This window comes from Diceros bicornis, chromosome 25, assembly GCF_020826845.1.
Source record: "Diceros bicornis minor isolate mBicDic1 chromosome 25, mDicBic1.mat.cur, whole genome shotgun sequence".
NCBI classification, from domain to species: Eukaryota; Metazoa; Chordata; class Mammalia; order Perissodactyla; family Rhinocerotidae; genus Diceros; species Diceros bicornis.
In genome coordinates this window covers 8,608,160-8,618,593 of record NC_080764.1, presented here as the reverse complement: position 1 = coordinate 8,618,593, position 10,434 = coordinate 8,608,160, and the positions used below count along the sequence as shown (strand labels likewise).

The 10,434-nt window shown below is 60.3% G+C and overlaps 1 protein-coding gene across 3 annotated transcripts; it reads right to left on the bottom strand.

The window, feature by feature from the left end:
• Positions 1 to 6,482: 6,482 nt before the first annotated feature.
• Positions 6,483 to 10,210, bottom strand: TNFRSF13C (TNF receptor superfamily member 13C). Of its 3 annotated transcripts, none has more exons than XM_058568253.1 (3): positions 10,038 to 10,210; positions 9,464 to 9,775; positions 6,483 to 8,929 (listed from the first exon to the last, which is right to left on the bottom strand). In XM_058568253.1, exons 1-3 carry the CDS (start codon positions 10,171 to 10,173, stop codon positions 8,748 to 8,750), a joined length of 630 nt encoding a protein of 209 aa, XP_058424236.1. In that variant the 5' UTR covers positions 10,174 to 10,210; the 3' UTR covers positions 6,483 to 8,747. The 3 variants fall into 3 exon arrangements, with proteins under 3 accessions (XP_058424236.1, XP_058424234.1, XP_058424235.1); XM_058568251.1 differs by having other exon boundaries at positions 9,464 to 9,697; positions 10,038 to 10,193; XM_058568252.1 differs by having other exon boundaries at positions 9,464 to 9,694; positions 10,038 to 10,193.
• Between the last annotated feature and the right edge of the window lie 224 nt (positions 10,211 to 10,434).

The following is a 10,434-nucleotide window of genomic DNA, read 5'->3' as shown; positions in this document are numbered from 1 at the left end:
CGCGCTGCCCGCGCTCTGGCTGCGGCTCGGGCTCCGCGCGGGCTCGGGCGGGAGGGAGCCAGGGAAGAGGGCGGGCAGGAGGGAGGCAGAGCCGGGGGAGGAGCGCGGCCGCGGCTACGGGAGGGAGGGGGCGCCGCAGGGCTCGCACAGCCGGGGCGCCCCACCGGGGCCCCTCCCCGAAAGCCTCCCCAAACATTCCTCGGAACCAGGCGCTCCGGGGGGTTCAGCTTACGGCCCTCGGGACTGTTACTTCGGACATCGGGCCCGCCACCGGCGCGCCCCTGTTTTACTGGCGCGCACACAGAGAACAGAGCAGCCCCCCCAACCTCCACCGCCTCCTGCCCGTCCCCTCCGTCAGTTCTTATCGAGACAGAGGTGTGACATGAGGCAGACCCTTTCCCCTCTCCGCGCCTGGATTTTCCCGCCTGTCAAGTGGGAAGGAAACCCCACGCAGAGCCGCCGCAGAGGGCCAAGCATGAGTCCTCTCTGCGCCGCCTGGGACGCAGCGTTAACCCTGGGGCGCGCGCCCTGTCCCAGAACCTCCTGGACGCCGGGCTGGGGTCCTGGGGTGTCCCCACCTCTACGGCGATGGGCATGGCCTGGCGGGCGCCCTCCCGGGATCTCTTTGCCACCCGGGTGAGGGGGAGATTGGGGTAGTCCTGGCCTCTGGTGAGGGGGGCGGGGCTAGGCCTGGGGCGAGGCCATTGGCGGACAGACGACCCTGCCCCTCGCGGGACCGTCGGGTCCCTTCTCTAGCCCAGGGACAAGGAGAGGCCAGGTCCGGAGCACGGCTCCCTCTTGTTGTCCAAGTTGGGTGTAACTGGGGAATGTGATCCAGCCGCGGCGCCTTGCTTCTCTCTGTCTCAACTCCTCATCTTAACATCAAAAACTCTTCCTGGGGAGATTTATAATAGCCCCTTCCAGGAGGCAGGGGTCAATATGGTGCTTCCCACTGTCCAGATGGGTACACCAGGAGGGCAAGGACTGGGCGGCCAGTTCACCCCGCGTGACCCCACACAGCGGAGGCCTCCGCCATATCTGCTGAATGAATGAATGAAGTGACTGTAGTCTCTAGTTTTTATAAAATGAAGAATTTGGGCTCCTAGAGTCCTTCCTGTTCCCCTTTGCATCTTTCGTTCACTCACCGACTGGGATCAGTTTATAAAAATGGAGGTGGAGGGAGGAAGAGAGAGAAGGATTTACATTTAAAGGAGGATCAAGTCCTTCTGTTGCTGAGATGAGGGGCTGACAGGCTAATTTCAGGTATTAGTGGGCTAGCACAGAAGGGGGGTGACCTCCCTAAAACGCCCTTCCCCCTCAGGGTGACTCCTGTGCCCTGGCCAAAGACAGCCTGCCCCGCCCCCTCCACCCACAAATGCTCTTCTGATCCAGCCCAGAAGACCTTACTTCATTAAAAGACTTTACTACAATTTTAGAAAAAAAGAAAATAGAAGAGCAAAGGAATGAGATGAAATTGCTTTAATCCCATCACCAGGGACAACTGAGGCTAAACTATGTCACACTTTACAGACTGTTTTGTAATTGCTTTCTAGTTTACTTTCTGCTGTCAAACTTTCTGCTTAGAACTTTGTAGCTATATTTTCTGGTGCATCCTCTTCTGCTTCCTTAGGGGGCATTCCTAGAAATGGAATCCATGGCACAAACTGTCTGGTTTGTATCAATGCCCCACCACACACTGCCCAAATGCCCTCTAGGTGCCTGGGGCTCTGAGGGCAGCTGCTTCTCCCCTCCTTTCCCACTCCCTGCTGGGCACTAGGTTTAAAGAGGCTTGTCTCTGACCCCTGGGACTGAGGCCTCTTCCCAGGTGGGACGACTCTATTGGATCCAGAGCAAGTCTCTCAGTGCTCTCCCCTGGATTGCATCCCCTCTGTGGGCCCCTCTCTTGCCCCCACTGTCCTGGCATCATTGGTGCTCTGCTCAGTTTCCGTCTCATGTTGACTCCCATCAGGTCTTACATATATATATACATATACCCATTTGTCCAATGAGATGGATTCCAGCCCCACCCCCGCCCCCGGGGACTGATGTCCAACTCCCCGCTCCTCCCCACACCTATGGCTTCCTCCTTATCTCGGTCTGCTTCAGTAGTCAGCGAGCAACTGTAGATGTCCATATCTACCAGGTGCACTCTCCTATGAACACACAGCCTTGCAGGGAGGGGAGAGCAGAAAAGGGCAAATGCAAAGACAGATCACGGCTAACTGGCTGGGCCCTGGGACTGGCCATCCATTCAGCTGACATTGCTCCCCAGGTGCCCAACCATGTGCTGGGCAAGGGGATGGAGAGATGGATCAGCCCAGCTGAAGAGTGACCCCTATGCCCAGGCTGCCCTCCCTGGACTGTGGGGTCTCTCTCCACAGCAAGGCACCAGAGCACCTGCCCCTTGTCTCCTCTGCCTGCCCCCCCAAGCCTATGTCACCAAAAATCGTCCATTGATCCAGGCTTAAAATAACCCCTGGTATCTGCAGCGAGCCCCGCGGGGCGGGCAGAGGAGCAGTGTCTCTGCGCCTGAAGGGCACCTGCCCCGCCCCCAGCGCTGAGTGCTGGCAGCTTGAGTGTGCGGGTGTCTGAGGTGCTCACGAATGTGAGTGAGAGTGTGTTTGTCTGGGGCTGGCGTGACTATGAGGGCCTTCCCAGCACCGTGGGCATGTGTATACATGCACGTGTCAGTGTGGATGCCCCTGTGCACACACATTCTTCCCTCACTGTTGATCTCTCTCCCGGGGCCCAGCTCTGCTATGCAAACCTCAGAGTCCTGAGAGGTCATGGACATTAGGGAAAGCCTGTGTTGGGCTTCACTGTCTCCATTTTAGATTGTGGGTGACCAGTCTGCCCAGCCCTGGGCTAGGGGATTTGGGATTTCCTAGAAACTCTAGATCCAGACAGGGGAAATGATTTTCTATGACTAGCACACAGCCAGGAAGGGCCAGGTTCTGGCCTGGAACCTGCACTGTGAGCCCTGAATCTACCTTCTGGCCAGTGCAGTGCAGAGTGAGCAGCTGGAGGAGCCCAGCCCAGAGCCCAGGGAAGTGTTCCTACACCCTGACGGTGCACCAATGCCGGCACAATGCCTGCCCCATGCCTGACCCACCCTGACTCCTACAGGAGCCCACAGGCTGTTCCCGCTTCCTGGAATGCCTTGCTAGCCCCTCACATCGAGAGTTCCTACTATTCTTTATTTTGGAGTCAGACTAACATGGGTTGGAATTCCTGCTCTAACAGGGCCATTCAACCTTTCTAGGCCTCAGTTTTCTCATCTGCAAGTTGGGCTGCTAGCACCTCTTCACAGGGTTGCAGGGAGAAGCCAATAGTCCCCCCCACTGAGAAACACCCAGGTACATGCGGCCTCGCAGGAGTCCCCACCCCAGCTGTGCTGAGAAGATGGCGGTTGCCCACATGGGTGCCATCCACAAGCCTCAAAGGCCTCATTCCCAAGCCCATTTTGCTTCCATTTCCTCCATGATGGAGGGTTGCCCAAGAAGCAGACTCCAGGGGACTATGGACTCCCTGCTAGCGCAGATGCGATGCCAGTACCGGGAGGGGGTCCGGGGGGAGGGCCCACGGCTCCTTTGTCTCCCTGAGAGGCAGCTCGTGACTCAGGCTCCAGCTGCTTGTGGGAAGGAGGGAGCGCCCGGGCTCCTGAGGTCGCGAGGGAGCCGCGGAATGGGGCGGGGGGTGCTGGGAGCTGGGGCTCGGCTTCCGGGCCCAATGCCCCACGTACGCTGTCCCCCGGCCCTCCTCTCCCTGCCTCGGGGAGTCCCGCTCCAGACGTCACAGCTAATCCCTCTGCCCGAATTACCCACCCCCATTGGTCTCCCCCTTCAAGACCCTCCAAAGGCCCCAGGGAACGTGCATTCCGGAGCTGGCCGTTGAGTCCGCAGCGCGGGAACAGACCCAGAGAGGACAGAGCCCGGCGGAGGCCACACAGCTCGCCCACCCGGGACGGGTCCGCCCTGCCCCGCCGGCCCCTGCGTTCCTGGGACACAACTCAGAGGTCAGCTCCAGCCGAGAGCCCGGGGGGAGGCGTCCTGCGCCCACTCCCCCACACACAGTGCCCCAAAGTCAGGGCCGTGCCCTGCATCCGGGCCCCTCCTGGTTCGGGACGCGCATCAGGTAGCGGACCCCGCGTGACCGCGGAGACCCAGAGTTCGGAGAGTGCACCTTTGGTGTTGGTCCCGCCGCTCACCCGGTGCCTGCCTTCTTCCTCGCCGCTGGGCTTTGAACCCCCTCCTTCCCCCTTGCCTCTGGCCCCGCCCCTTTCCTGCAACCCTCGGCCCCGCCCCTTTCCTTTGCCCTGGCCCCACCCCCTCCGGGCCGCAGCCCCGCCTCCCGGCGCCAGGCGGCAGGCGGTCGAGGTGCCACCGCCAGGGCTGACCGCAGCAGCCGCGGAGGTAGACTTTCGCCTGCCCCGGCGGGTCGCTGGCACCGTCCTGAATCCGGGCAGGACGCCCGAGGCTGGATCCCAGATTCTGCGTAGCTCAGGAAGTGAGGAGATGCTCAGAGGCCCTCTGGGCTCCGGGACCCCTGAAGCGTCCCCTGGGCAGCGTCCCCGCCCTGCACAGTCCCGGGAAAGAGCACGGACCGGCCGAGAACACGACACCTGTGTCTTCCTGGATCCTCCCGGACACTCCGGGTGACCTTGGGCAGTTGTTCCTATCCCCCCCCACCCCCACACCTACTCCCTGCTCCAGGTCGGGACCAGGCAGCTGGGGGCCAGCACCGACTGGAAAGAGTCACATGTCAGCTCTGGGAGAGGAAGAATTTGGCCTGAGCCATCCACGACAGGGCAAACGGCAGTGAGCTCCCACCCTGTGCCCAGAGGAGTGCCAGAGGGGTCTGGTGGCCTCTCAGGGGGGACAGGGAAGGGTGAGACACCAAATAGTGGGGCTAGAGGAGCACCGGGTCCCCTGAGGGTGCATGCCCCTGTGTGCCACGGGACAGGCACGGTCACAGGGAAGGTTCTGACACAGACTCATCTGGCACTCAGAGGCCATGGTGCCCAACTCTCTAGCCCCTCCTCCTGCCTCCTGCTTCTCTGTCCTCCTGCCCCCTCTCCTCTGCACCTTTGCATAGTTCCCTGGGCCAGGAATGCCCTTTCTCTGCTCCATTCCCCCAGAAAGCTGGGCAGGACTCAGGGCATACCTCCTACTCTCCAAGTACTCCCTGGATGATGGAGTGGTCACCTCCCTGCTTGGGGCATTCCCCGGGCCCTGGCAAGGATCACCCTGTCCTCTCATTGTGTCCCACTCTGTCTCTCCCACTGGATTATGACCAGCAGGGCCTGAGGCTGACCTCCCTCCAGGCTCTGCCCAGAATGGCCCTGGCACAGAGCAGGCATGTCCAGGATCTGGTATGATCAATGGGGCAGTAAATGGATGAGGGACGGGGTGGTAACTGCTGAGACCAGAGCCTCAGACCAGCTCTGGGAAACTCACTTCCCAGGGGGAATTCCTGAGGGTTGGGAGCTCTGGGCAGGAAGTGTCTGTGTCCCTGGGTGGAGACCCTACTTGCCACATGACCTTTTTAATCTGGGACAGCTGGTTGGCCCTCAGGCTCCATTTTGAAGATGGGGAGACAAGCCCAGAGAGATGCCACCAGCTTCTAAAGGGAAGAGCTGTGCAGGGGCCATGGTTTCTGAGACAGAGGGAGGTAAGGGGTCCGGTCCTTCCTCCCTGTCCTCCCCAGCTGGGCCTCCCCACCCCCACCCGGGGCCCAGAGCCCAGGGCAATGGGACAGGAAGTGAAAGGTGCCTGCAGGAAGCCCCAGGAGGAACTGAGACTTCAGCCAGCCCCGCCCCCACCTGCCAGGGCCCTGGGGACCTCGGGGAAACCAGACCCTCTTTCAGGAAAAACTGGCCAGAAACACAGGCTAGGGAGAAGGGGGTGGGGAGCTGCTTCCCTGGGTTCCTACCCCAACAAGCAGTTCTTCCAGAGTCTATCTTGGCTCCCTCTTACTGCAAAAAGAGACCAGCTGGGGAGAGAAATCTTTGAGTAGTGATGAAGACGAGGAAAGCCTGGAATCGACCCCTGGAGGTGGTCCCTCCCAAGGAGGGCATCTGGGCCAATGACCTTCTAGACAGGCGCATGGGGCAGGGGCAGGAGCCTAGGTCCAGCCCAGCTCCATCACTGCTTATCTTGGGCCAGATCCCTTCACCTCTCTGGGCCTCTTTCTTCCTATCTGCAAAATGGGCCATATAATCCCTGCCCGTGGACGTGAAGTGGTCCAGATTTTCAGAAAAGCAATTCGACCAACAGGGACCTTAAAAAAGTTCAAGGCCTCTGGTTGCAGCGACTCTCCTTCTGGGAAACAGAGACTCAGACAAAGCTTTATGTACAAGGAGGCCCTCCCGCCTCAGTTACAGTAGTAAAAACCCCAAATAACCAAGTGCTCAGGTGGAACACTTTACAAATGCCGAAAACTTTGTTTGTGAAGTGTTTGAAAACAAGAGAAGACTCACCAAATGCGATGGTCAAGAGCTGGCTTTATCTGTATAGAATGATTACAATTCTGTAGGAGAACCCACCCCTCAGGGGCCTGGCTTCACTGGATTATGGGTCATTTCTCCATAGACTCCACCCTGGATTACTGTCCAGAACTTTCCAAAGTGTCTACAAATAAAAAATGCTTTTTAAAAGCAAACACAAACACCCACGTCCCTCCTCCAAGTGCTGTCATGAAGATCAAACGCAGTGACCTCATGAAGGCTCCTTGGAAAGCAACACCTAGGACAGAAGGCTGGCGACTAGAGGTCCCTTGGAGGTGGGGCCCTTTTCTGGGCTGGGGGAGACTGACCCCCTCCTTGCCCACCTCTCCCTGGGCCTCTGCTCCTGGTTCTTCCCCAAGGAACTTTCCTTCTGTTATTTGCTGGATGACAACGATGCCAAGTCTCCTCCCTCTCTGGGCCTCAGTTTCCTCATCTGTAAAATGGGGAAGTGAGGGTTCCCTAAGTTTCTTTCCAGTCCTTCTCCTCTGAGGGCCATAGGCCGGGAGGAGAACTTTGTATCCAACCCCCATTTTTCAGAAAAGGAAACTGAGACCAGAGGGGAAGCTGCATACCAGCCAGAGGTTCAGCCGGGACCCAGTGGTGCCAGAGCTTTGCATGTCTGGGCCCCAGAGGGGTTTCACCCACTTGTTTTGCCTCCAGGGCCCAGCCGCCCCTGGCTGTGGTGGAAAAGGTGGGGTGGGAGATAAGGGTGGCTGGGAACAGCTCATACTCCCCCAACCCTTAGATGGAGGGGAGTGGATGGCTGGGCCCTTTCTGGGCCTGCCCCCCACCTTCCTGCCTACTGCCTGCCACCTGACCTCACTCCAGCCACCTGGCAGCCTGGGGGGAGGGGCATCTGAGATGGGCTCAGGGAGGGAGCAGCTAGGAAGAGACCTCGATGTGAGTGTCCAGATCTTGGGGGCTCCAAAGCTGCTGGCCGCTGTCTTCTGAGTTGGGAAAGGGGTGGACAGGAAGGGCAGGTGTCTGCCAGGCAGCTCTGATGGGCAGGTCAGGAAAGGGTAGGCAGAAAGCATCTCATGCATGGAACAGAACGTGTCCAAGGCCCTACAGTGGGAGAAAATGGTACCCAGAACTCCATCTTCTGACTCCCAGTCCAGTGCTCCTTCCAAGGGTGCTAAGCCGTGACAAGTTCCAAGGACACTGTCCAGGGCAGAGTCCAGGTCAGGAGGTTTTAACCCTGTGTCGGAGAGCCAGCAGGAGAGGAAGCAGCTGACCAAGTGTACAGTGTGGTCCAGTACTGAAAGAGAAGGTCTTCACTCCAGGCCCCAAACAAGGGACACCGCTGTCAGAGGAGTAGTTCCACTGGGATGGTGGGTGACTCCAGGGGCTGGCACAGTACGGCCAAGTGGCCCCAGCACTCAGAGCCTAGTGCTTGAGGAGGGCAGGCCACAGAGAGAAGGGAGCTCAAGGGACATCAGGTCCAGCTGGTTCAAGGCTACAGGCCTGCCCTGGCCTCTGTACAAAGGAGCCTCCTGTAGGTCCTGAGCCCTGCCCTGCGTACAGCTGAGTGTGCCTTGGAGGCAACTGGGACCCCAGTGATCTCTGAGGGAGATGTCTGCCAGTGTGCCTTCAGCATGAGCTTGCAGTCCAGCCCCAGAGGCTGTAGACTTCCTCCCAAGTGTAAGCCTTGGGCTCTGGAAGCTGCCTCCAGGGAGAAAATGGCATCATAGGTCCTAGCAGATTGGGCCAAGCTCAAGGTTGACCCTAGGGTACAGATACACAAGAATCAGCACAATCTAGGCTATTTCTAAAAATCATCTTGTACTAAATCCCAAAGCAAACCTGCCAGTTGGTTACTCATTGCTGCCATTTGCATCAGGTTAAAAGCAGAACAGCTCAGAGAGCAAGTATTAAAAAAAATATAACACCTAGCTACAAATTAAGCATCCTATATCACTTGGTCCTTTACCTAGATTCATTCTGGCTTAATGGTGGCTTTCCCACTCTAAAAGGAAAACCTGCTACTCAAAGTGCCTTAACCACTCAAAAACACAGGAGCTCAGCCACAACCTTCGAGGGCTGCCAAAAATGGTATGGTTTTAAGCCAAATGCTAACGTGCCATATGATGCTATGCCAGCTGAACCTTGTGGTCTGTGGTGTCTGTGGTTCTGCAGGGTTAGTGGGGGAGCAGCCTGGCTCCCAGAAAATGGGCAGGTGGGTGCTGGTGTGAATAGCCAAATTCACAGGGAGAGCAAGGGCCACCTCCTGCCCCCTCCATCGCTACTGTTGTTCAGGGCCAGCCGTCTTGGTGGTCACCAGCTCAGTGGAGCCCAGCTCTGTGGCTGGCACAGGGACACTGTGGGCAGGTGGGGTGGCATCTGGGTCTTCTCTGGGTGGAGGCCAGATGGGAGTTTTGGCATCAAGCAGTCCAGGGGAGACGACGATGACATTGTCCAGGGCCTCTAGTGGAGGGGAATGCAGGGTCAGGATTGGGTCACAGCCTTCCCCTATCTCTGCTCTGGAAGCCTCTCTGGAGGGACAGCCCTCTGACTGAGAGATAGGTCGATGAAGCCCCACTGCAGGGGTGGGGAGGGGTGGCACATGATTGGCCCTCAGGACAGGAAGTGCTGAGAGCGCAAAATGGGGTGTGCTGACGGAAAGGAAAGGAAGTGTGGGAACCAGTATGGCCATCCCAGAGAGGGCAGGACAGACCCCTCCTCAGACCTGGCTCCCCAGCCTGTGCCCCTTCCTCAGAGGGGTCTGGGAGGCCACAGCTGTGGCCCTCGCTTGGACGGGCAGGACTGTCCCCCTGCTCAGCCTGGGATCCTCAGAGCTCGCGCTTTCCCTCCTCCGTTTGCCTCGCCCCTAGAGCCCTGACTCCCCCTTCAGAGGCCCCCACCCCTTTCACACTGCCCCAATCCCCAAGGCCATGTCTCCCCTGCCTGCCCCATCCCTACTCGGTGTGACCCTCTCGGTTCCCCCAGACACGGACTCACCGTCCTGGTCTCCGTCCGGGGCCTCGGAGGCAGCCACCCCGCCGAGCCGCCGCCTCCGCCACCGCCAGCTCACCAGGCCCACCAGGACCAGGGCCAGCGCCAGACCCAGCCCCGCGGGGGCGCCGAAGAGCAGCGCGGGGAGCGGCAGCGTGGCCTCGGCCTCGGCGACCCCCGCGCCCACCGACTCCTCCGGCTGCAGAGCCGTGCCAGGCGCCAGGCTGCTCCCCGCGGCTGCTGGAGGGGACGGGGAGGGAGGGCAGGGGGCGGAGAGGAGGGACGGCCGGAGAGGGGGAGGGTCGGAGGGAGGCGAGGCTGGGCCAGGAGGGGAGGGACAGCCGGGCGGGGCGGACAAGGGGAGGAGGAGAGAGGGGACGGTGAGGGCCGCTCGGCGATGGCTGGTCCCCATCGGCCCTCTGCCCACAGCGCCCCGTCAACCTGTCGTCTCCTCCCCCCGTCCTGGGCCAGGTGGGGACTGTGCCTGCGGCCCCGGCAGGGAGGGAGCCTCCGTGGCAGGACCCTCCTCCCCTGCCCAGCGCTGCCTGCGGTCCGGCCGTCAGAGCGGGTCGACTCTTACCCGGTCTAGGCTCGGGCGTCCGGAGGAGCCTGCAGGCCACGCAGTTGCGGACCAGCGGGTCGAAGCACTCGGCCTGGACGCACTGCGTGGGCGCCGACCCGTCCCTGCCCTTCAGGCTCCTCGCCCCTCGCCTCATGCTGCTGATGGCGCGCACACCAGGCGGGGACTGAGTCTGGCCTCCCTGCCCCGGGAGGAAACCGGGAGGGGCCACCGCCCACTCCGCCCCGCCCCGCCCTCCTGCCTGCTGGGGTGGGACCGGCCGCTTGGGTGGGACCACTCTCAGCCGGGCCCCAGGGCCCTGTACCCCAGACCTTCTCTTTCTACCTGTGGTTCCTCCATTCAACCACTCAACCACTCAACCCCAGACACCCACTGGGCAGGCCCTCTGCTGGGCACC